We start from the raw sequence: 27,124 nt of genomic DNA, 5'->3' as shown, positions 1-27,124 counted from the left end.
AAATTCGATGTTTGGTATAACTGCAAAATCTCGCTGTATATTTTTTTATTTCAGTTTCGAGCACTTTGGGAGTCTCATCCTCTCCCTCAGGGATGCCAGCAAAAATCAAGTTTTCTCTTCTATTACGATTTTCAGCGTCATCGATCTTTTCCATCAACTTTTTGTTCATCTGAAGTAGGTTTTCAAATTCCTTTCTTTCAACTGCTTCATTATTTCTGTGGTATTCAAGCTTCATCACTCGAGCTTCTGAGGTGTTTACAGATAATTCCATTCTCTCCAGCCTATCCTGCATATTCTCCGCTTTACAAATTCCGTAATTCTTCCATGCGCGATCTTGTATTCCTCCTAAGGTGTAGACACCTCAGCCAGTGAGTTAGCTTTACGTTTGTACTGAGAGCCAGAGATATATATACCCTCGGGGCCCATTCCGTAAATCAACGTGGAGGGCTCCGGACCCACAACGTGAGGGGTTGATGATGGGTTTTCAGCGTTCACAGGCTCTGGATTCACAATACATTCAGCGCATTTCCATCTAGCCCTTTCAGCCGCATCTGTCAATGCACTAGTATTTCCGACACACGATGGATGAAAACAATGCCAGCACTTTATACACTTGAGAGAGGTTCAGATTTCTTCGAGAAAAACATTTTACACCTCTTACGGTTCATTTTGCCACACAATTACAACAAGGAGAGAGAAAAGAGGGGAAAACTACAAAAAAAGGGGGGGGGGACGGGAATGCTAATACACAACAGTAATTTTATCAAGCCTAATCCACGGAGAAAGAAAGATTATAATAACATATAACAATGAAAATTCTATAACTTCCGAAATTTTAATTTTTTTTTAGATATTTTTTGCATAAAAAAAAATTTTTTTGATCGTCTGGGGAAGGTGGCACGAGCCCCCCCCCCCCCCCCCGCGTAAGTCTCTGATCGCAATATCCGTTAGGAAGTAGGGGACAGCGTTGATGAAATTTTGGGGAAGAATTTCTGAGAAGAGGAGGGGGCGAAGAGGGTCAAAAATGGCTAAAAATCTGCTGACGTAATACTTCAACGACCCCTAATGTGTGTCAAAATTAAAAACTATTTTTCCTACCCCTCCAGCACTCAATCTCTTCCCATAAGTGAAAGAAAGATGCTACCAGAACTTTTACATATTTGTTTACAGTTTCACTTTGTGTCTGAATGTATTTATTCTGAAAAATGCAGTATATATTAAAAAAAATAATTTTTTTCAGTGAAATTCACAGACCATGTGCACGTTTTGTTTAAAAAACTCAATGTTACTCTCAACGCATAAGATGTTAATTGAAATCTATTAATTGAATTAACTTGTTTACAGCTGCCTGTCAAATGTGAAGAGCAGCAGGCTTCTAACAAAAAAAAGAAATATCAGTAAGCATATTACTCTACAACTCTGTATGGTTTGTATGTTCAGGAATATGCCAACTGCCTCACTCCCCCACTAAATATTTAAAAATCCTTCAACTCACTTTTGACAACAAAAATAGTGGCAATACTGAGCTGACCATATTTTCTCGAGAAAAATACAGAAATACAGGACATTGAGAATAATCACCAGAAATAACGCCAAAAGTAAGCAAAGTCGTCAACTCATGCTAAAATCACAGAAAAGTCGCCGATTGAGGAAAATGAAGCACCACTTCTCTCTCAAATCGCAGTGAATTAAAAAAAATGACAAATGTGAAAGAAATATTTTTACTTGTAGTCGTAATTATAGTAATGAAATTTTTGAGTTGGGCAGATAACTTTAATCGTTCATTTGGAGAGCAAAATTGTAGTTGGATTCGATGAAAATACATGAAAAACAGGGACATTCTTGTAAAAAAAGTCGAGACAGCCAGAAAAACAAACTGGGACAGTTCCAGCTAATACGGGACGTATGGTCATATAAGCAATACGTGTAATATTCAGAGAAAATGTGAATATATATATCTTTCGAAGTAATGTCAAATCGTCAACTCGTAGTCATTGAGTTATGAAAATTATCGTGGCAACATTTTTGATTAAAATAACAAATTAAATAATTAAAGTAAAATCTTTTGAAAAAACGGGAAAAACCGGGACACTTTTGCAAAAAAGTCGAGATGGCCAGAAAAACAGAAGAAAGCGAGTTTCCTAATAAAACGAGACGTATGTTAATTACAATAATGGCAAAAATCAATTCCTGTTGTTTCGGCTGATTTCTAGTTGTTTTTGATGTTGATGAAGAATCTAGTTGGAAAAGTTTTTTCCACTGTTGGCAGCATTGGTCACAGTCGTCCATATTTACTTCTTTTAGACCCAAGTTTGGTTTGCGCTTTTATCAATTTAGATTTCGTTCAACATGTCGTGGAAGAAAAAACCTCTACCCACAAGACCAGTTATTCCAAATAATAGTATGATATTGGAAGATATAGAGGTCGCTAAGGATGATGACACAGTTTTCACAACTTTACCGCCGGAGTCAAATTATGTGGTTACTGGTAACATTTTCGCTATTTTATACATAGGTCCACCTGTTTCTCCACGTTTATTGTTTCAGTAAATCTTCCGTAAATATGATAATTTTTTTCTTCTCGATTGTAGGTGGGACCAAACTTGAAGCCTCTGAAAATGAGTCAGGGGAGAATATTTCTGTGGATAGCCCTCGAAAAGCCTATATAGCAGTGAGAGAACAACATTTTTATTATAGAATCAATGAAAATAACACAATTTTAAACTTGAATATAGTACAGTTTTAAAAATACTGATTCTCAGTAGCCCCGTTTACATGGGAAATAGAAAAGCGGGTTTAAAACCAGCTTCAAGAATTTTCACCAATTCCTGCTTTCCATTTCTTTCCTTACTAGGGAAATAAATTGTCAAGGGGAGAAGAACTCCCAATGCTACTACAATATTGTACATGTAAAATGAGGCTTATGTGCACAATAATTCTCTTTCCTCGTTTCTGTTAAAGTTATTTTGGAGCACTAAAACAATGCAAGAACAATGTTCTCAGCTTTTAACTCTTTAATGCCCAGATGGTAAGACCCGGGAAGTTCGTGAAAATACCTAGTTTTTTGTGTTCGAAATAGACTCGTCCAAATTTCAGCCACTTTCCCTCTCCCCACCCATTCTCCACGAGTTTCCTATTCATGCTACCCTCTGCATTGACGTCCATCCTTTCATTTCAATGGATTTTCGGGAGATAATTTGTCTATATATATATATATACGGAAAAAAAAACCCTTTCCCCATGGTATCTCTTTGTAAAATGCATTGAATACCCTTATCTTTTTCATTAATGAAAAGACTGGTATACATGTGTGTGAGTGCAAGGAGGTGTGATCCATATAGCTATATTGTGTGAGAGGGTCTACTGGTCAGTAAGCGCGTGTACAGCAGGAATATCGTCCCATTGTCCTACAAGTGGTCATCTATCACCCTTTTAACCTTAATATGATTTCGCCAATTACGTGCCAATGTTTGTTTTTTATAGATGTTGCGTGCACACACACACACACAAAATTTTTGATATTTAATTCAGTAAGACCGTAACTTTTGTGTTTTAGCTTTTTTTTGTTTGTATGATATATCAGAAACAAAAGGTAACCACAAATTATGTGATGATGTTTGTGGAATGTTTCCATGAATCCCGGTATAAAAATAAATTCTTTCGCAATTCAGTGAACGCAAATGGTGTTTACTGTTCCAAAGGCGCAGCGAGGGGACTTGGGGGGGGGGGTCTGGTCCCCCGAAATGTGAGAAAATGACCGAAAAAGGAAAAGTGATAGCAAATCGTTAAGCAAATCATCGTTCTATCACTTTGGTCCCCCCCCCCCCCGAAATGAAAGTGGTCCCCCCACCAAACGAAATTTCTGACTACGCCCCTGCACTGTTCACTCCAAAACTTCAGCAATTGCGATAGAGGTAATTTTTTGAGAAAAAGATCAATTTATATGAATATAGTGAGTCTCTTTTTGGATCACCCCTTTCAAAAGCAGGCTTTTGTTTTGTATTGATTCAAGTAATAAGCAGAAAAAAATGGGGGTGGGAAGAGTTGTATCGCTTTTGTTTACTTTTGATAGCACGGTGGGTTGGGGGGGGGAATTGAATAATGATTATTTCAGAGAAACCGACGCACCAAAATATGAAATTTGAAAAAAATAATTTTTGAATCCGAATTTAAGAAGATTGGATTCAACATTAGCTAAGGGTGGGACATAGGTACATTTTCATTCACTTGCAAAAAATCGAATTCTTCCGATAGAGCTAACAACAGTGACGTATTTACAGCGGGCTAAGCGGCCTAATCCCAGGGCACTAAGTTCGAATTTGATATTTTAGTGGTCAAGAACGATGTAATAACGTGAAAAGAGCGGCAACATTTAAATAGTTGGTCGGAGGACATACAGTAGCATCAAAAATTTCTGTTAACTAAGCTCATTCACACTCACAGATCGAGTTTCAATTGAACCATATTGCCACCTTTTTCGCCATATTATCATTTTCCTTGACTACGATATTGTTTTTTTATTTTATTTTTATATTCTATAGATCAGAGGGTTTGCAAACCACTGTAGTGGCTTCCCTGAGCTTCCACAATTTTCTTGTGCATTTTCTGAGCTTCTGTACAAAGCTATGGGGGGGGGGGGCTTATTGCGTATATAACAGCGATTGTTCTATCACTTTTACCCCACTTCTGAAATACTAGTTGCCGCCCCCCCCCCCCCCAACCAATTTTTTTTTTTTTTTGGCTACTGCCTGCCTGTCAGAAAAGTTTCATTTCCATCGATATGGTACTTGGAAAATTACTCCTTATTACAAAGCAATTTTAACAATTTGGTAGACACGCCGGGTCTATTTTTCCAGGAGGGCTTTCGAAGACTGAGAAATAAGGGGGTCAGTCAAGGGTAAATCAAGGAAGGCTCTTGAATATTAAACTTAGGAACATGGAATTTTTTTTGTTAGCATCAGGAGAGACAGAGAAACAACTTTCTAAGTGGGTGTTGGAGCACTCGAGGACTGTATAAAAAGGGGTTTTTTTTTTCATTTTTATAACTACACAACCCCTCGAAAAATGAATGACATCTGAGTACTACATTGTAAAATTTTTTGGAAATTTTTTCCAATTGAAAGCATACCTCTAGGATCAACGGTTCACCAGTAAATGTCATACCCCTCTGTTTGCTATGCACCCTATATATATTTTTCCAGATTCTAATAAATGCATGCCTGACAACCACATAATGCTTCTGGGTAACTAAGATTTCATGAGGGCGCGGTAGCCCAGGTCAATCATATACTCGCCTAAAGTACCAGAGGATGTTTAGAGGTATCGCGAGTTCGATACCCTGTTCGTCCTTGTCAGAAAACTTCCCTGACACAGGGGTACAACAGAAACATGACCCCGCAGAAAAAATTGCTACCGCTGGGAGTCCTGCATTGAGGGGTTAGCGCACCAACCTCTCGAGGAGTATAGAAAACAACCTTGCCGTTCGGAATCTGCAATAAATTTTAGGTCCCGGTCTAATTAGCCCTCGTGTGCAGAAAGAAATGATCAAGATTTTGTGAGATTCCTATATATACACGTCTTTGACACGTTCAAAAACAAATACGATGCTTATATAATAGGATGAATCGAGACACTATCCACCTTAGATAAGGCAACCATAATTTTTTATGGGGACAGTGTATTATATTTTACCATAATTGTCAGGTTTTTCTTTCGTTATATCTCACTTTTATGTTGGGTTACTGTATTTTAGATATCCTTATTTTTATGGGAAATTTTTTCAGCAATCTCATTGGGCATTTTGCTTGTTGTGGTGTTTTGTATGTAAAAGTTCGCCAGAACAAGAAATTTTGTACTCCCTTCCCCTGCAGATGTCAATGTATCTCTAACAAAAATACTCTCCCTCCCCTTCTGTATCTTCGAGCAAGGCTTTTAGGTTAAGATCTAAGAAATAATAATATACTGTACTAATATTGTAGGTTGAAAAAATTCTGGGATCTAGTGCTGAAGTTTGGTTTTTGGTTGAGCGGTATGGGTTTACTCATATAGGCTATATACACTGCTGGCCACCCAAATTGCAACACCAAGAAAGACAACAGATATCGCAACAATATTTATTTTGTACATAACATGTTGACCAAGCATCAAATGATTAAATTTATAGACTTCTGTGAAGTGTGGTTCCATGCCAAAATCAGTAGCCAGAGTAGCCGCCATTGTTGGAGATCACCGCTGCCACACGCCTCGGCATTGATTCAAAGAGACTTTGGATGTGTTCTTGGGGTACAGCAGACCAAGCAGCTTCCACGCGTTGCCAAAGTTGATCTGGTGTGGCAGCTGGGGATGTAATCTGGGTCAATCGTTGAGCAACCATGGACCACATGTTTTCTATCGGCGAAAGATCCGGAGAGCGAGCTGGCCAGGGAAGCAATTCAATCTGGCGATTGACGAAGAACCTTTGGACAATGCGTGCCACGTGTGGTCGCGCATTATCCTGTTGAAATATGGCTGTGGGCAAGCCCTGAAGGTAAGGAAGGACAACTGGCTCCAACACCTCGGAGATGTAGCGCTGGCTTTTTAAAGTACCGGCAATGCATACTAGAGGAGTGCGAGAGTGATATCCAATACCGCCCCATACCATAATACCCGGTGCAGGACCAGTGTGGCGGTGCATAACGCAGCTGTTCAGCATCCTCTCTCCACGGTGTCTCCAGACTCGAATCCGACCATCGTGGTGTTGCAGACAGAAGCGTGACTCGTCAGTAAAGACAATTTCATTCCATTGTGCCGTCCACATCCTTCTTTCATCGCACCATTGGCAGCGGAGACGTCTGTGGTTCTGCGTCAAGGGTAGACGAAGCAATGGACGTCTTGCAGACAGACCACTCTGCTGTAAACGGCGTCGAATGGTACGCGCAGACACTGGATGATGCGGTACAGACTGAATGTGCTGTGCTATGGTTCGTGATGTGGCTGAGCGATCCGTCACTGCCATACGCACAATACGCCTGTCATCACGTGAAGTGGTGCACTGAGGTGGATGCGATCGAACACGTCGGTTCATCGTACCCTCCTGCATCCAACGATCACATATCTGCATTACAGTTGTTTGGTTTCGTCCAACGCGACTACCAATTTCCCTGAAAGATAATCCACAATCTCGGTAGGCCACTATCCTTCCTCTGTCGAACTCGGATACTTGATCAAAAGATGATCGCGTTTTATACGAGGCATAATTGATAGTTTTTTTGAAAAATCCACAAGAAAAACACAATTGGCGTACTTCAAATCGTCGAAATCTCCAAGCCTTAAATAGCGCTTTGAAGTGGCGCCACAGGCGCGCGTGATGTGCGTCTGTGCTGAAATTCTAATCATTTGCGTATCTCACCTCCGCTAATGCATGTTGTAAATTTCATATTATTTGCATGCTTCCTTCAGGGTGTTGCATTTACGGTGGCCAGCAGTGTATATACTATTTATTATAAGAAAGGTTACTGTTGGTGGTGTTGTTGTTTCATTTTTATTCCCGTAAGTCATATTAAATTGGTGTTAAATATATTTTTAATGTGTGAAGGATATTAGCCAGGATGCCCATACCTGTTCGAGCCGCATGAGGTAGAGTCTGATTCATAATCACGTGGACAATAAAAAAAGTGATTTCAGGTTACCAGACGTTTCCTTCGTAGCAACTCATACCCCCCCCCCCCTTCTATGCCTACCGATTTCCCCTTTTTGAACAGATTGTTTTGAATTTGGTTCATGACCTACGAGCAAATGTGAACTAATGATTTTATTCATGAAGAAAACATTCTTTGCAAAAACAGATTTCACAAATCTCGCATTGCCATGAGCTTTCTTTTCTCCTTCCAGTTTCCGTGCGAATATTCAGTTCATTGCATCATGCACATGTCCTCTTCCTTCCATCAGTTTTTATTCTCTTATGCATATGGTTGTGGAATGCTGATGAAAAAACCGAACGCTTTCTCTTGCGGTCGCGAAATCCATCTGAGAGCTGATCTGCGAGATCTAACCTAAAACTCTTCAGTGTCTTCGGCTTAGCGATCAGTGGATAATTAGTGACTGAGTAAATTATGAAACCATTGTTTATGGCACTATCAAGTGCATAACGAAACATATACTGCCACCATTTTCTGGATTTTCTCTCTGTACAATAATATTTTCATCTCTGGTCTGTCAGGTCGACACCTCCCATGTACTTGTTGTATGTTGCAAAAGCTTTTGGACAATTTACTTGTATTACAGAAGCTCCTTGTCTTCTCTTCACATTCACTATCTTGTGTTTGTTGTTAGTTGAGAGAAGCGATATTTGCTTTTTGTCCATCCAAGTGCTGCAAAGAAGATTACCTGCCTCATTACACTGTTCCACGTGGCTCTCCCCCTTTTCTTTTAGCTCAAGTTTTTTCATAGATGGAGGCATAAATTTTCTTGTCGGCAAAGCGGTCCCGCACGCGTACTGTTGAATTTTCAGAAGGTCCTTCATCAGTGGCACACTTGTAAAAAATCTATCAAAATAAAGTTCACGATTTTTTCTTTCCAAATTCTTCATGAACTTTATAACCACGTCGTATCCAAGGCCTTTGCCGGATTTTTCTGTTCGACCATCCTTACCACAGTACAGTTCAAAATCATGAATGTATCCTAAATAAGACGAGCATAACATTCACACCTTGATTCCTCTTTTTGCTGACTTCAGAGGCATGTACTGTACTATTCCTAATCTGCCTTTGAATTTCACAGTTGCCTCATCTATAGAGACTTCTTTGTATAGGAAAAACTTTTCCCAAAAGTTTTTCTTTTCCCAAAAGTTTTTCTTCAGTACCGAAAAGAATGGCTCCAACTTAGAAATCTTGTCTCCCGTTTCTTTGGATACATCAGATAGGTGAAACAATCGCGAAATATCCTCGAACCTTTTTCTTGTCATAATAGATTTAACTTTTGCATTACCTAAGATGGGGTTGTCAGCCCAGTAATCGTGTAAGCATGGCAGCTTTACCAGCCCCATAATTACGATGATGGCTATGTAGGCCCATATTTCTTGCAAGGTGTGTATGGGTATCCATTCATCCCTATTTCCTCTCGATTCCACATAAGCATTGTTGTTCCTTCGAATGGTTTCACACATTTCTGTGGGGTGTAATGTGATAGGCCTCCTCGTGGTGCACTCTGGGTAACGCTAAATCTATCACACGTCATTGTCTTTGCATATTTGTGCTCATATCATTCACATTTCAATAGCCCAGATTACATGTTAATTTTCATACACCTTACAATACTTTGCGTCTGTCTGTCCTGTACATGTCCTTGTCTTTTGTGTCCAACCCCACATTGTGGGTCCCACTCAGGCAGGGAGGGGTCCTCCCGGATGGGGCATTGCTTCTGGCGATGCCCCATCTGGGACGCTGTCTACCTGCGTGTTTGCCGTGCGTGGAGACCCATAAGGCTGGAGATGGGGATCCTGGTTAGCCTGATGCGCTAGCTTTGGCCTCGGATTCAGCCGAAATGGGAGGCCTGGATTTGCCCCGTCTGGGTCAATCGGCTGGTCACCTCGGTGGCTGAAGGGGTTACACTACTGGGCAGGTAGAGGGGCGGGGCCTGCCGGACGTCGTTGAGGTTTGTTGGTGCTGCTTCACGACGATCTTGGATCTGGAACATGTCTGCTCGCCTGTTTCGGTGGTGTATAGTTGCCACTAACCTTCATCAGTTACGTGTGCACGTCCCCTTGTAGAGCTCCATGGTGGGCATGATCAGTAGGGGCCGAACACATTATCTCCAAAATGGGAAAAATACAAAATGCACCAAAACGTCAACGAATAGCTATGAGTGAAACAATTGCCACTGAACCTGCTCCTATCATCTCATTTTTCTTCCTGCATTCTTCTGACACCGATAAACAGCTGGCTAAGGTATCGCCATTCTTAATAGACAAAGCTCTCTATGGCACAGTAGGCACATTAAAATCAGTGAAGGCCCTTCATTCAGGAGACCTTCTGATTGAAACTAGCACTCCCAAACAATCCGAACTTATTCAAAAGCTCACATCTCTTGGAAACATTCCCATAACTGTTAAAAATCCATCCCACGTTGAATTATTCACGTGGTGTGATTTCGGATACTAACTTGATTAACACGGATGAAGAACTACTAACAGAAGAGCTGGCGTCTCAAGGCCGCAAAGATGTGGTCATATCATGAGCCGCAAAGATGGCAATCCAGCTCCATCACGTAACATAATCCTGACATTCTCATCACCAACATTGCCGAAAGATATCAAGATTGGCTATTACAGCCTCAAAATCCGGCCATATATTCCTAACCCCGTAAGATGCTTCAACTGCCAGAAATTCTGTCACTCACGAACGGCATGCCGAAATCAACCCACCTGCGCAAAGTGCGGTGAGAAGGACCACATTTCGGACAACTGCACTAATTCACCATTCAAGTGCGTCAATTGCGGTGGCGACCACCCCGCATATGACAGGAAATGTTTGAAATGGAATGAAGAAAAAGAGATCCAAAAAATCAAGGTCCTTAATAACATCTCATATATCGAAGCACGCCGTCGTATAACCTCTAACCAAACTCCAATAGGTACTAGATCATACTCTAATATTGTAACAAATCCATCGTCAGCTAATAAGACTAACACTGTCACCAAAGCATCTATAACAACTCAGACGATTGTCATCATACGTTGAAATGTTGCCAGAGCATTATTTAAGCCGAAGGGCATGACTTTGAACCTATACATGCCGGAATCCGTGATGAATGAAGTCTTGTCACGATCTTCGAGCTTGACCGGCACCTGCCAATAGCCAGAGGCTAGATCAAACGTAGAGACATACGCGGCATCGCCTATTCTTTGTAATATTTGTTCAATAGAAGGTAACGGATATCGATCTGGAGCGGTAATTTTGTTTACTTTCTTGTAATCGACCATGAATCTCCAGTCCCCCGTTTTCTTCTTGATCAGAAAACACGGAGAACTCCAGTCGGTGGAAGTCGCTTCTATGATGTCGTCCTCTAACATCTGTTTAACCTAGTCTTCCACCAACTGTTCCTTCCACCGGGGGAGTGGAAAGGGAGGTCGAAATACAGGATTACCTTGAGTACAAATTTTATGTTCAATGACCTGAGTTTTACCAGGCCTATCACGAAATAAGTCCTCAAATTTTGACAACCTTTTTTTTAATTCATTTTTTTGTTCAAAAGAAAATTCAGAATTTTTGAATAGTGCATTAAGTTTTTCCTTATCAATTTTGCCACGATAGTGTTGGAGACCGCCTTTCAATTCATTATGTTTGAAATCTACTATAATTTCTGCTGAGGTTAAAATATCCTTCCCGCTCAGAAACTCAAACGGAGCTCCAGTGAGCACTATCAACTCCGCGTCGACCACACTATTTAGTATCTCGACCCAAGCCCTGATGACTCCCACGGGTCGACAGAACTCACCGGAGGCCAGTTGAAAGTCCCTTCCAGAATAAGATATAATAGCATTCTCATTTCGAGAAACTTTACACGCTAAGTCTGAGCTGATTACAGAACTATCTGCACCAGTGTCGATGTTCGCTCGCACATAAGCATTATTCACCTTGACTACAGGTCTCAAAAATTTTTGACGAGAGGATTTATAGCCAGAAGACACACACCTCCCCAAACTCGTTTCCCTGTGCCTGTGCATTCAAGGGACAGTTTCGGCGGACGTGACCAACTTGGCGACAATTATAGCAGACTAAAGGACACATAACTCTAGTACGAGGGCCTGTTTCAAAATTTTGTTGATTACTACTGCGTAAGGTCTCACTGCGTTGTGGGGTGATTTGCAAGGCAGTATACTGATCTAAAAGTACAAACAAATTTTGTAAGGACTCGGGTCTCCTTACTTCCAAAAAATTTCTAATATGACTAGGTAATTGTTTAACTATAAGTTCTATTTTATCCACAACAAAAATGGATGGATCATAATTTTGAAATAAATCCAACTTGTATGACACAAAGTCCAAATAAGAGCCTTTTACATACATCTGAGAGAATAGGGCCTGCGCAATTTCCATGCGAGTGTGAAATGGTGAAAAAGTCTCAAGTAGTAATTTTTTTAACCCATTCCAAGGGTCTAAATCGTGAATTTTTCTCCATTCTTCAATTCCAATACTTTTCCACCACGATCTAGCCCTTCCCTCAAAAGCACTAGCGACAAGTTCCACTTTATTGGGAACATGATACAAAGAAAAATAAGTTTCACATTTATCCAAAAATATATTAATACCAGCATCCTGGCCATTAAAGGTTAAATTACCACTCCTTTGAAATGATGGAGGGACTAAAGAGTTATCTAAATTCAAGGGAACCGGAGCGGAAGATGCCAAACAAGTCCCACCTCTATTCACATTCAAACTTTCTGAATGGCCAACTTCTGGCTCAATCTGAACAAAATGACTATTAGAGTCACGATAATTAAAAGTCCCAGGCGTACTGGTGTACACATTCCTATCCATAATTTGAAATTTGATTTTTTAGTTACTTAAAAAAAAATTTTTTTTTTTTTGAAAAAATTCGTCGATCTCCAAAAATGTAACAAATTGCACACAATTATCAGATTACCAGATCCGAGGTCGAGCCCCCAAGATTATATGCGACAACCCAGCATAACTACCCAGGATTCTGATCTGGCGAAATCGGTGCAATCGATACACAAAGGAGAGAGACAAATGATTTCAAAGAAATTTCTAGTTTTTAACAAAAGTAAATTTATTAATTCTTTAACAATTAAATAGGTTAGGAATAACAGAATTATTTCTCAATTTTCATACCGTACACCAATGCAAGTCCGTTGTCTCATCAATCTAGTCCGACTGCAGGAGTTAGGCGATCTTTATCGGATCACACGTGCCTTGACGTCGTCGACCTTGGAGGAAGGTCACGATCCGAGATGAAACCTCACGTGGCGGGAAGAGCTGTAAACACAACGGCCGAGATGACGATCGGAAGCAATGATCGATGCGGAACCATTCATCGACCTTGTCGGAAGGTCCCGACCCGAGGCGGGAAGAGCTGCAAACTCGACGGCCGGAAATGACGATCGGAAACGATGCGAAACCATAAGACGGATGAACGATGACAGCAACCGGGAACGACAACGATTGACTAGAGATGTGGCATGATGGGTCCGGAACCAGCCGGCGATGTAATAGCAACAGAGGGACGAACTATTTCATACTTCAGATGACTCACCCAAAGGTGACCACCTTCACCTAAAGGCCCGTTTACACGACGCAAGCGCTTTAGTTGGTAACTTAATTTTTAGTTGCCAAGTACGATACAATGTATGCAGACGATAAGGGCCGTTTACACGGCTTTAGTTGGCAAGTGCAGAAGTGATTTAGTTGGTAAGTGAGATAAGAACGGTTCTATTTTTTCCGGTTAAGTAGACCTATGCGCATGCGCCAGTGGGCATGAACTGTCGCTCTGGAGGGGTCTTTTTGCTCTCTCACGGAGGGGTTTATTTTGATCTCAAGCGTGAACCTGTTCATACTCCGTCGTCTCCTGAAGTTTCGCTAGAATTCCGCGGAAATATTGGATGGTGAGGTGGCCAGAGGACACAAGCTTCAAGTTTGTTGAAAAATATCTTCGCCATGAATGTTTGTTGAACTATTGAAATGAAAATTACCTTAACAAACAAGCTAAAAATTATTCGATGTTGGAAAAAGCTATGGAATATTCTGTCGACGTGATGTCAGGAATTGAAAAAAATTGAAGATTCAAAACATATATCAGGTGGGGAGGATTAATATGTTAAAAACTGGAGAGAGGGGGGTTTCGAATATTTCTCTCGTCCAGAACGAATTTGCTGCCATCTGTTGTAAAAATACATGATCCAATATTTAACATAAAGATGTCATCTCTATAGATTAAATTAAAAAATAATAATGATTTCGAAAATTTGGAAATAATTTTTGTTTAATGAATTTTTATTATTTAATTTTTAACCCTTAGAATTTCCTACGAATGCCAAGAATCTTCTCCCGTATTTTCGGCTTCCATAATTCATAATTTATCTCCTCGTCAACTTCGATTAAAATATCATATAATCGATATTTACAACTTAGAGGAGAAATAGAGAAATCTTATATTTCTTCTCGATGACTTACATAAGTTTATAATATGTTGTGTATTCTTTTTTCGCCTGTGGTGTCATCTCTCGCCCCCCCTTACGTGGGTGGCAGAGGTGAAAAAAGGGGACAAGCAAACTGTTTCCCTTGCGTTACCTACTTCTTGCTCAGTGTGTTGCTCTCGCGCAAGTGAGAAAAAAGTTTCCCCTTTTTTATTGAATAAATTTATATTCTTTAAAAAAAAATCATATAATGTGGCTCTGATCACAGTATTCGTAAGTTCTACCTGATCATCTTCATCCATCGTTACGAAAGCTATGAGCTTTAAAAAAAGCACCTCTCTGAATGCCAGATAAATAAAAAATTATTACTATTATACTCCCGCGCGTTGCGTCTGTCTCTCTCCGTGGATTTGAGTAGACTGAAGCGTGCATGCGCTAACTGCGCTCACCTCCGCAAAAATTATCCAATGAGCGCCTACTTACAACTTATCGTGTGGACAGTTTCACGAAGAATCGGTAAGTTAAAATTAAGTTGCCCACTAAAGCGCTTGTCTCGTGTAAACGGGCCTTAAAGTGATGTATCTCGAGTTGAAAGGCGAGAACGAATGCCGGTTAATACGAAGTGGCGGCGGGAATTTATACCTATAAAAGGAAATACGGAACGATCCAACTCCTGGGACCGACCATCTCAGAAAAATACACATCAGAGCACAGCCAATAGGAAAATACAACATCTAATTTATATAAATAAATGACAATAGATTTTTTATAGGAACTTTTGCAAAAATAAGAATGGCAACAACAATAAATTAAAATGATGATGTGATCAAGATCACACATTTTACCGGACTATGAGCAATGAAAATATCACAGACTAATTGAATTAACCGTGCACGGTTATAAAAGGTAAGGTAACATAAATTCTATTAAAGATTATACAATTACAACTATATAAACATGTTTCAAAAATAAGAGAGAGGCAGGTTTGGCAAATTCCCCAAAGGTTCCCAACTATTGTTACATTCTCCCTCTGACCAAGAAAAGAAAAATTCAAAAACATTTGAATCTTTCGTACAATTGGAGATAAAGGAAAAGAAAGAAAAATTATATATATGTTGGCACAGACATCGTACACCACCACAGTGACAAACTCAAACCTTGTAAAATCATATACAAAAGTTAATATAATGTTACATTACAAAAGGTGTATAACGTGCAAATTTTTATTTTTTTATTCAGGAACTTTTATTCCCTATAGTACGACGAATATCCCCTTGTATAAATTTATTACCATTAAAACAAAAATTCTCATGAGTGAGCCCTTGGAGATCCCCGTATTTGAGCACCTCAACCATGCTCCTAAATTTAGTACCATCTGGGGCATAATAATAGACATCCGTCCGAGGTCCGATTCTCCTTTTGACCAATACTCTCTGCCAACCTTGACGAAGAGGAACAATGAGCTTTGAAAATCTAGTTCCCGATTGGCGTGAAGGAAGGACCTTAGGAACAGTTTCATCAACTGCGATATCTAATTGGATAACATTATTTGGAACTTGATTATCCTCAGAAACATTCAAAACATGCTCACTGTTATTAGGATTTTGATCATGAGAATCCTCAGCCACAGAGACCTCCAATGCCTGACAGGAATCATTCAATTTATTCTCATTTTCAATAAATTGTTTCAAATTACAAATATTAAATTTTCCTTTACAATTATTATCGAAGTCTCTAACCAGACATACTACAGGAGAGAGTTTTTTATAGATTTCATAAGGACCCTCCCACCTGGGCATTAGCTTACCCACGATATTATCCTGGGCTCTTGACCTGAAGTGAGTGCGAACCAAGACATGATCACCTACCGAAAACTCGTGCTGAAACCTTCTCTTGTCATAATAATATCTCTGACATCGTTGTTGTCTCCTCACCCTCTGATGGACTTGCTGAACCAACTCTTCGGGCACACTGGCCCTATCCCATATGGGGGTGTCCAAAGCCCAATCGAAGGGTAAGGCGACTTCTCGACCCAAAAATAACTTTGAAGGTGTCAGCCCGGTAGTCTCGGAGGGTGCGCTCCTTAATGCTAGACCAAAAAAAGCCAAGTTCTTGTCCCAGCGATGTGAGGGAAATTGCGGATACCATCGCTGCCTCCAGTGATGCGAACTATCCCCCATCATTTCATCCCATTAAATCAACGGCCGAACGTACATCGTGCACCTTCCGGCCTTTTACACCGGAGGGATACAATTAATTGTTCACCCTTCATGAACTGACGACGGCCTTGCAGCGAAGTTCTGACTCTGCTGTAGGGGCCGAATGTATTCATTATTCCATGATTCGATCTCTCATCTGAATCGCTCTCACATTTACTCATATCGTTTAATCGGATCTGGGTCAGTCATTCATTTCCTGACACCTGGCGAGCAGCCATAGTTCTTGCATTCCCAAAGCCTGGCAAAAATCCTCATCAACCTAACAGTTACAGACCTTTTTCTTTGACCAGTTGTCTATGTAAGCTCATGAAATGCATGGTCAACTATCGCCTTATGCACTACCTTGAGGTTAACAATATTTTATCGAAACATCAAAGCGGCTTTAGACGGTTCAGGTCTACAACATGCAATCAGTTACGCTTTGAGACATCAATAAGACAAGCATTTGGGAAGAGGGAGCATATGCTAGCCATATTTTTCGACATAGAAAAGGCCTACGACTATACTTGGAGACACAGAATTCTTTCCGACCTCTATAAATGCGGATTGCGGGGCAACTTCCCTATTTTTTCATTAAGAACTTTCATTTTCATTAAGAACTTTCTTGCTCGCCGCATCTTCCAGGTACGGATCGGAAGCACATTATCAGCTCCCCAAATTCAAGAACAAGGTGTACCTCAAGGTAGCATTTTAAGTGTAACACTTTTTATTTTAAGACTAAACGGGGTGTTGAACCAACTCCCGTTGTCTGTCACTGGCGCACTCTACGTGGATGATCTGTTGATATCGTATCAGTCAGTGAATATGAGGTCAGCCGAGAGACAATTGCAAGCCACTCTCAACAAGATCAGCAAGTGGGCTCATGATAACGGCTTCTCTTTCTCCGCCGACAAGACTGTCGCTGTGCACTTTTGTCGGCGTCGAGACCTTCATGATGACCCACAATTGTTCCTAAACAATAATCAAATACAAATAGTAGAAAATACTAAATTCCTCGGCATCACATTTGACAGTAAACTCACTTTCAAATTTCAAATTGTGCAACTAAGAGCTCGTTGCATGAAGACGATGAACCTCTTGAAGGTAATCTCGTCTACATCGTGGGAGCAGACCGTAAGTCGCTCCTCCACATATATAAGGCCCTTGTAAGATCGAAGCTCGACTACGGTTCCATTGTATACGGGTCAGCATCTCGGAGCTATCTGAGTGTGCTTGACCCAGTTCATCATCTCGCTCTCCACATTTGCTCTGGAGCTTTCCGGATGTCTCCTACGGAGAGTCTGTATGTTGAATGCAATGAGCCATCTCTTACAACAAGACGCCAACAACTTTCTTTGAAACATTATGTCAAAATGAAGTCTTTGCCAGATCATCCACTTCATAATGTCACTTTCAATCCGTCATTTCATAGACTTTTTGCTGCTCGCCCTTCATGTGTTCCATGCTATGGTCTTCGTATGAGGTCACTCATAGAAGAACTACAAATAAACATTAGTTGCGTGGCCCCAGTTGCTGGGCAACTGGCACCATGGGAACAGTTTCTGCCAGATGTCTCTCTATCATTATCATCATATCCTAGAGCCACCACAGCAGATGTCATATATCGATAGATATTCTTTAGGCACAGGGGTAGGTACAACAGGTGCTTCCCGATATATACCGACGGCTCCAAAGGCCCTGGGCATGTCGGTTGTGCCTATATCTTACGTCATATAAGACGCAAACGCCACAGACGATGCATCATTTATAGTGACTCTCTCAGCTTATTGCAAGCACTGTGTTCCGGCAGTTTTCACACTCATCCATTCATTCATGCCATTTTTCATGAATTGAATTACCTCATTCATCACGGTACCACAGTAAAATTTTACTGGGTACCAGGTCACGTTGGAATACCGGGCAACGAAAAAGCAGACACAGCAGCTCGAACAACAACTAACATTGACAACCTTTTGGTACCTGCCAGAGACCACTTGTCAATCCTCCGCCGCTGGCAGGATCATTGGAATAATCAGATAAATAATAAACTTCATGCCATCAAGCCCACACTTGGCCATTGGCGTTCGAGCTGCAGAACTAACTGAAAGGAGGACGTTCTGCTTGCCCGGTTACGCATAGGACACAGTCGCCTCACACAATCATATCTGTTATTACGGCAGATTCAACCAGAGTGCCCTCATTGTCAAAGTCCATTGACCATTGCTCATGCTTTTACTTGTTCGCATCATCGTCATCATTTTACGACCAGTTTTGGTCAGAATCATCTCTCAATTCATGGCATTTTATCTGACCATTGCGATGACCATCTCACATTTTTAAATTCATCGTTGCCATTGGTTTATATGACAAATTATAGTTTTACGTTTCACGTCGCTTTTTATCATGGACAGTTTTTTTGATATGACCAAAGAACAATTTTTATATTATCATTTGTTTTGGTGCAGTTTGACCAAATTGGTCCTACAAATTTAAAATCCAATCCAATAAACACATTTCTGTGGTGAAGAGAAGTTTGAAGTAATCCACTACTTTAGCACCAGTAGGAAGCTTGTGAGCTTGTCCTGAGATTCCTTCAAAATCATTCAATTCAAATTTGCTGGCATCCACATTTTCATTCCAGGAAGTGTTTTCGTTGTCCTCTTTGATTGGTTCATTTTCGGTTGTCGTAGTATCTAAAACAGATATATCAGCATTATTTTGATCAGATATGATGGATAGTTCAAAGTCATCCACATCACTGTCAGATGATTCCCCTGAAGAGCCGGTCTGAATCTTCTTGAAACAGAATACGACAAATTTCGTCATCAACAAGACTTTCTTTAGGCATTTTCAAAACGTGAAAATAGACAATGAGTATGACCGTACAGAAACACCAGATATCGAGATCACCGAAGTAGGGAAAAAACTGAGAACGACGAAACAACCAAAGAATTCACATTTTGATATAAACAGAATGAGAGGACTAAAGGTGCTACAAAGCAACAGGATAAATCGAAGTGATGGCCACTACCCAAATTCTTCTGCTATTGTTGTAAGCGTCCTTGTATTGAGGTAGTACATGCCAAGCCAATTTTTCTTGGAACAATACAGGTGAGGGGCCTATACAGGCACCCTTTTATATGTCTATTATTCACTTTGTGAAAGTGAATTCTTTAGTCAAGCGGAGCAGAGGCTTTAAATGTGAGGGACAATAAATGGTGTTTATCAACATCTGTTCTCATGTTCTTATCACTAATATTAAGCCCAGTAGGGTGCTGAAGTCACCCAGAACTTTTTGAAAGCACTAAATCTGCGGAAATAAAATGTAGTTTTACTGATTTTTATTTTACTTTTTTTGGGAGAAACTTCTTATTTTCTTGGTGTGCATATGTTTTGTTAAAAACACAAACACACACAAACAGCAAAAAAATAAAAAATGAAATTAAAAAAAAACAGAACACTCTAACTTTTTAGTATTGAAGAAATCATTTGAAATTCTACGAAAGTTAATGAACAATAAACATGCTCAAAAATCAATAATATTTATTTTTTTTATTTGACATTGATTCCTTCAGTTTCTAATAAGATCGAGATTATAATAGCTACATCTGAATTCACACATATATCAAGTAGACAAAAATTTCCTTTCGGGTGAAACAATATACCATGAGAAAACCAGACTAAGTTCTCTTATTATTTTGGGTCAAATTAAGTTGGTTTTCTCTTGGTATATCATAAAATGAGTTTTTCATAATTTTATTTTTTCGGGCATTTTTTTTATGTGGTCTATTCTAGTAGAGAACAATGCTCCGCGAACTCGCCGTAGCATCAAAAGGTCAATTTCAACACCATCCTCCCGAAAAAGGAGAAATGCATTTTTTTTAATAATTTGCATTACGTGAAAATTGAATTAATTACAATTTCACAGCACAAAATGTACCATTCATTGCAATGATAGTAAATTAAAATTAAAAATGATCCTGCGGACCCCTTGCAAAGTACTCACGACCCCCGCGGACCACAGATTGGGAAACACTGATCTTGACTATATAACATCATTAAACAAAAACCTACTTTTTTAATGACCTCCACATATTTATAAGAAAAGTCATGAAGATATCTATAATACGCTCGTACAATTTTGAATTTTCATTAGCTAAATTGTCTCAGCACCCTAGAATTGGTTCAGAAATCAAAAAATTTCTTTATAAAGCTCAATACGAGCACCCACAGCATATATGCCAACATTAGCATGAAACCTATAAAAAGTGGTGAATGTTGAGCTTTGCCATGGTGGTAGAGGCAAAATAATCATAGTTAAAAATTTTTAAAATTTTAATTTCATTTAAATATAACACATTTGGTACTGGAACTTAGGCGTTCAGGCCACATGAGCCCTTTTCCCCAAGCATCCTTCTGAAGTCGCAGAGTTCCTTAGTAATTTTTGCAATCCCATCATGCATGCACCGGTGTGGGTCGCATATACGAAGGTCTAGCAACCCTGGATGCCCCCACTCCTGTTTTCTTCGTATCAGAATTCCTACTGCTCTGTAAATTTTTCTACAATCTGAGTTTGCCTTCCTCTCGAACTCTCTCACATGCTTATACAAATTTATCGTTATGGTAAAGATTAGTGAGGAAGGATATGTAATTTTAAAAATAATTAAAATATATAGCGCTAGAAACTCAGACTTTTATTTTTTTAATATAAAAGACCTACACATATTTGAAAAATAAACTATTTCCGAAGTATTTTGAGTATCTTCTGTATCTTTATAGTTTAGTATTTTGAGTATCTTCTGTATCTTTATAGTTCAGTATTTTGAGTATCTTCTGTAGCTTCATAGTTTAGTGCAGCCGTCTATAAAAAGCATGGAGAACCCGTAGCAGTTACAAACATGTAGGTCATAGTTGCTAACATTTCAGATGTGTTGCTCTTCCCATCTCAAGCAAATATTTTTATTCGACTGGTTTTTATATTTTTTCGTGATGAAATTATAGTAAAAACAAATTCGCTATTTGTAATGATTGTAATTTCAGTTGCATTTTGAACTTGCAACAAGTGAAAAAGTTCTATGTATTTTGGTATAGGATCCAGTAAGGGCTTGGTAAACAAAGATAATTTGACTGTGGGAGATACTTGATTTGACATTTACCATGGCCTATTTTTAACTACAGTGAAACAAAATGTATAAATTTGTTTTTAGTAACTAGACTGAACATATTTCCCCGAGAAAAATATGGGAATTCAGGATCCCAAGTGTGTTATGGGAAATCACTAGTCAATTGGGATACTGCCAATTGTGTGTGACTGAATGAGCTGAAAATTTTGGAAATTAAGCACTACTGCAAATCACTGTGGATTGAAATGCAGTTCATGAAAAGAAACCTTAATAATCTATTAATTAAATTTTTTTTTTGAGTGTTAGTAACCCAAAATTTCTGTGGAAGAAATCCTTGTGCTCCTTCAAAGTCTGATTATTCGTACACACCCCTGATTTTTGCAGTGCAAAATAGTGACAACTGCATAGTGTGACAAAACTGTGAATATTCAAGGTAGAGTTTTTACAAGTTTTTTATAAATTTGGTTTTTTTCTTCCCCCAACAGTTTCAGAAAATTTTTTACAATTTGAACAGGCATTCTAATCTTTTATGATTTTTTAAAAAATGTGCGTTTGTGTGCAATCTTGTTGGAATGAAACAAATTTACACTGTATACAGACGCTGTCTCTTTGACTGCTGGTAGATAGCAGAAAAGTACCACAATTTTCGGTATGTAACCCACGGGGGGGGGGATGCTCAGAAACAGGAAAATTTGTTATATGGCCCCTCATTCAAGGACATAGATATCTCATTGCCTTATTCTTCAACACCCGCAGGTTATATCAATATAATATAGCAAAATGCTTCATTTGTACTTCAAAGTAAAACTACTTTTCAAGGTTACGTGATCATGATAAATAGTAGAAAGAGAAGGAGAAAAAGAAAAAAGTTGGGGAGAGGGTTTCTTTGTACTTTTTTTTTCTTGGAACTAGAAAGGAATGGGATGTGTGAACCAAATTTTTATGCATCCTTTTCGGAAATTTTTGGTATTTGATACACTATAGAGTGTCAGTGGCATCTCTGCCAGTGCTGCCCGAGATAGTAGAATTGCTTTGAACTTCTCGACAACTATTTTGTGTGTTTTCTAGAACAAAAATAACATAGCTACATAATAACTTGCTACATAATTGGAAATGAAACATTTTCTGAAATGAAACATAATTTCAATTCAGCATTTCCTTTAAAATTGTGATAGAGGATGTCTATATTTAAGACTAATAGGAAAAAAGAAAGGAAATTATAAAGTTCTGGAGAAACACCAATAGTGGCTTCGGATCTGTGAGATCCATGACAAAAAATTGATCATATAATCAGAAATGTATATTATATTGATCAGGAAAGAGCCTCCCTTAGGAGTGTGTGGTAGGTAAGGTCACATCGGGCCCAGCTCTCACAGTATAATTATTGGAGGCTTTCATCAATTCTTAAATTATTTCTTTCATTAATTCTGAATTTTCATCAATTGCAGAATTATTTCTTCCAATCATTTTTAATTCATCAGTTCCAAAAGTTTCAGGAATTGTTTCTCTCATTAGTTACCTTAAAATTACCTTAGGATTTTCATAAATTTTTTTGCCACCAACTATTAATGTAGAGCTGGTGGAGGCGACATTATCCCTAAACTTTGGAGTGAGTGATCATAAGGAAATTCGAACATGGATCTCTCAGATCCATCGCTATCATCAGAGTGTTAATGCAATGGAACTCTGTTTAGGGGCCGTTTACGTCAACAAATTTTTAGCCATTTTTGACCCTCTCCCCTTGTCAGCAAAAGTACGCAAAACTCTAATTCCCCTCCCCCCCTTGTCAGCAAACTTTCATCACCACTGCCCCCCTACCTCCTAACACATATTGGTGGGATCAGAAATGTACGCGAGAGGGGGCATAGGGGGGCTCGTGCGCCTTCCCCTCAGACACAAAAAAATAAATTTTTTTTAATGTAAAAAACATTAAAAAAAAAAAAAATTAAAATTTCGAAAGAAAATACCTTTATATGTTATTATAATCGATTTCTGTTAATTTCAATGCTATTTGAATGGTAAGAACTCAAAGTTCCTCTTTAATAAATTCATTGCGACCCACCCTTCTAGCCATATATGGTAAACCCTTGACCCATGGACCAAACGTGGCCCTGAAGGTTATCTGATGCGGCTTGCCCCCCCAAACCCAATTTTGTAAAATTGAACTAAGCACATTTACAGTTCGCTTAAATGACCCGTAGGACAATCTAAGAGCATTTAAGTGGTGGCCCATTTTTGGATCACTGAAATAGGCCCGTGGCACATTAAAAGATCACTTAAGTAACCTGCGACACAGTTCCAGAACACTTAAACGATCCGTCGCACGTTTAGAGATCCCTTAAGTGACATGTGACACAATTTTAGAGCCTTTACGCATCCCCCCCCAGTGCGGTTCAACATCACTCAAGTTGTAACGTACCATTACCGCCAAAAAAAAGATATTAATCAAAAAATCACTGAAACAAAGAGAGTAACATGCAGACAACATAACGTCTACCTGCAGTAGAACAGTGAACAAAAAAAAATTTATCTATTAAACCTTTTTCCTACAACACGATAAATGTCTCCCTGTTAAGACGTATGACCATCAAAACAAAAGTTGTCAGCCTCAAGATCTGCATCTTGTTGACTAAGGTACGAAATTTTGAACCATCAGGACCGTAATAATACACATCTATATGAAGTCCTATTTTTCTTTTTACCAACATTCATTGCCAACCACGTTGCAAGGGGACCACCAATTTAGAAAATCTGAGAGGATCATGGGAATGAGAGGTAACCCTAGTCTTAGGAAGATTCTAAGATGAGCGTTCTATTCTAAGACACAGATCTTTCCTGCTAAGATTCACTATTAGCAGAATGTCTGCTGAAACTCAAATTTTGACCACAATTATTAGCAATTGTACCATTACCCTGACTAGAATTATTTTTACTATCATTTGTTTGGTTAATTTCTTCCTGAGCATGGGAAATTTCTTGACTAGAATTTTGACTAACCTCTACACTCTCAGTGCTGACAACAAATACTTTAAGATCACAGGCATTATATTTACCAACTTTGATAATGTATTAAATAAACTATTGGAGAAATTTTTTTCTGTACAAGGAACGGGCCGTCCCATTTCGGTTTAAGTTTACCCATGACATTTCCTGGGGCACTAGACCTATTATGAGTTCGAACTAATATTTAGTCCCCAACATTAAACTCATGTTGGACTCTTTTATCATAATATCTTTGCCTTTGCTGTTGCTTCCTAACCCTCTCTTTGACTTGTTGAACCAAGGTTTTGGGAATATTGGTGAATTCCCAGATTGGAAGATCCAAAGCCCAATTGAAGGGCAAGGCAAGCTCACGACCAAGAAACAGCTTACAAAGAGAGACACCAGTGGTCTCTGAGGGGACAGAGTGAAGGGCTAAACCAAAAAAAAGATAAATTTTTATCCAAGGTACGATGGTTATATTTCTGATAACAAGAAATTTGTTTCAAGGTCTTGTTTATTCGTTCAGTCAAATTTGACTGGGCGATAAGGGGTAATATGTCTGATTTATTTTCAACACCCTACAGGTCTCTTTTACCAAATTTGAAATGAAGTTTTTTGGAAACTCAAACCCCTTGTACAATATTTGAACACAAACTTTTTGGCAATAACCGAGGCAGTTATCCTATGGAGGAGAAACACTTCTACGCATTTGGAATAATAGTCAACTATGACCAAAAGATACACATTTCATGACCAAAGATACACATACACTTAGCGTGTTGTTTATTTTTGGGTCATATTCTGCTGTGTTTTTGTTTTTTTTTAGCGCACGTTGGATTGCGAGATAAGTGTTTTTTTTTTAAATTATATTGCTCTCATTTTTTTTAAATTTTCGTTGTGTATTTTCGATCGACTTAAATTTATTTTTCTCGTTCGCATTTCATTTTCATTGTTTTTTCACCAGGTTTGTGTTTTCTCGCTTCTTTGATATAAATTCGTAGGTTTTTGGACGTTAGTGTTAGCAAACAGTGTATACTTTTTCCCGGGTACTCTCAATAACTTTGTTTTTCCTTCCATTTGGGCCTATTGTTGTAGTGTTAGTGATTTGAGATAGTTAGCTAATTCTAATAAGTATAAATTGTACTTCGTAGCTTAATACTTTTTTTTTCTATGTATATTTTACATTATTTTAATTTCCAGTTGACGTTTCTCATTTTCCTATTTTTAAGTATTATTATTATCTAGCTTTTGCAATAGTGTTAGTATGCCTCGACCTCGGCTAGTGTTGTGTAGAGCTTGCGACGGGAGGTTTCCTTGGTCTAGGGGTATAGTAGCTGATAGTTTCAATTGTAAAGGGTGCTTGGATAGGAAAACGCTGGAACTCTAGGTCGAAGCGTTACGGGAAAAAGTTAGGGTGCTAGAGGGCCCAGTTATAACCGAGCCTCTGGTCGTCGAGCTACCTTTTGATGAAGAAGCAATCTCCACAAACAACGACAGTTTAGAGGGCGAATGGGTGGTCATGGATAAGGTAGAGGGGGGGGGGGGATAGTGATAGGGGTTTAATCATCGGCGATTCTATGGTTAGGGAACTTGGGAACCGAGTGTGTAGGGATTTTCGGGGTTTCGAGCGCTGTCGTCTTCCTGGGGGAAAGATTGGCAACGTTTGAGACGTTTTTCATCGCCGAAAGTTGCCCTTGCGGGTGATTCTGTGGGTGGGAACAAATCAGGTAGGAGCGAATATAAGTGAGTCTCTGTCAGAGTACCGGGATTTACTATAATCCGCTAGGGAGGGGGGTTCAGATGTGGCAGTGATTCCAGTGCTGCCAAGGGGTAGTAGGGGATATAGGAGTAGGATCCACCAATTCAATATAGGCCTGAAGGACATTTGCTCCTCTCTTGGGGGTCATGTTCTTGGAGCTTCCCGCATTTACCGATAGCTGGCTTCGTTCGGATGGGATCAATCTAAATAAGAGGGGGGTCTGGGAGGTTTACGATAGTCTTAGGTCAGGTTTTTTACTCCCAGACCACGTAGTCGGGAATGCGGGTTAATTAATGATAATCACAACAGTACTGACGGGGAATTACCCACCTCTGACTTGGATGGCTTCTCGATTGACAACAAACCACCGGGCAAATTAAAATGTGTGTTAATAAATGCCAGGAGCTTGGGTAATAAGAAAGATTTTTTAGAAACTATGATAGTTGTGGAGGACTTGGATTTCATAGCCATTACAGAATCTTGGGCAAACGATGGGGATGAATCTTTCTTACACATCTCAGGATACAATACCTTTGTGAGATATAGATCTGATAGGAAAGGGGGTGGAGTGTTAATATACGTGAAATCATGTTTGAAGGCTAGATAGTGTAACGTGCAGAGAAGTGATATTGAATCTATATGGGTTGAGCTTGAGAACAAAAGACGTCATAAACTTATTGTTGGGGTTTGTTACAATCCACCGAATAGGGATCCAAACTACATTGCCAAATTTCATGATGAAATTTCCTACATGTGTAAGCGTAAGAGGGTTATCATACAAGGGGATTTCAATTACCCAGGTATTGATTGGGAGAACCTTTCATCTAGAGATCAGTATGAAAGAGACTTTGTTAAGTTGGTGCTCGAAAATTTTTTGTATCATCATGTATCAGAAGCCACTAGGCGTACTGCTATTTTGGATTTAGTTCTT

At 39.3% G+C, this 27,124-nt stretch overlaps 1 protein-coding gene across 3 annotated transcripts in view; it reads left to right on the top strand.

The window, feature by feature from the left end:
• The first annotated feature begins 2,262 nt into the window (after nt 1-2,262).
• LOC149074650 (uncharacterized) overlaps nt 2,263-27,124 on the top strand; it is a 55,617-nt gene continuing 30,755 nt past the window's right edge. The window contains exons 1-2 of one of the 3 annotated variants that reach the window (XM_089247086.1): nt 2,263-2,488; nt 2,592-2,671. In XM_089247086.1, the coding sequence (XP_089103212.1) occupies nt 2,350-2,488; nt 2,592-2,671 (219 nt within the window). In that variant the 5' untranslated portion in view covers nt 2,263-2,349. The remainder of the gene's footprint in view (nt 2,489-2,591; nt 2,672-27,124) is intronic. The other 2 variants (XM_089247085.1, XM_089247084.1) reach the window with 2 other exon arrangements.

This window comes from Pholcus phalangioides, unplaced genomic scaffold, assembly GCF_987345545.1.
Source record: "Pholcus phalangioides strain wild (caught in Gottingen) unplaced genomic scaffold, Ppha-v1.0 ptg000017l_1, whole genome shotgun sequence".
Taxonomy (NCBI): Eukaryota; Metazoa; Arthropoda; class Arachnida; order Araneae; family Pholcidae; genus Pholcus; species Pholcus phalangioides.
The sequence above is the reverse complement of the archived record's forward strand: the minus strand, read 5'-3'. Positions and strand labels throughout refer to the sequence as shown.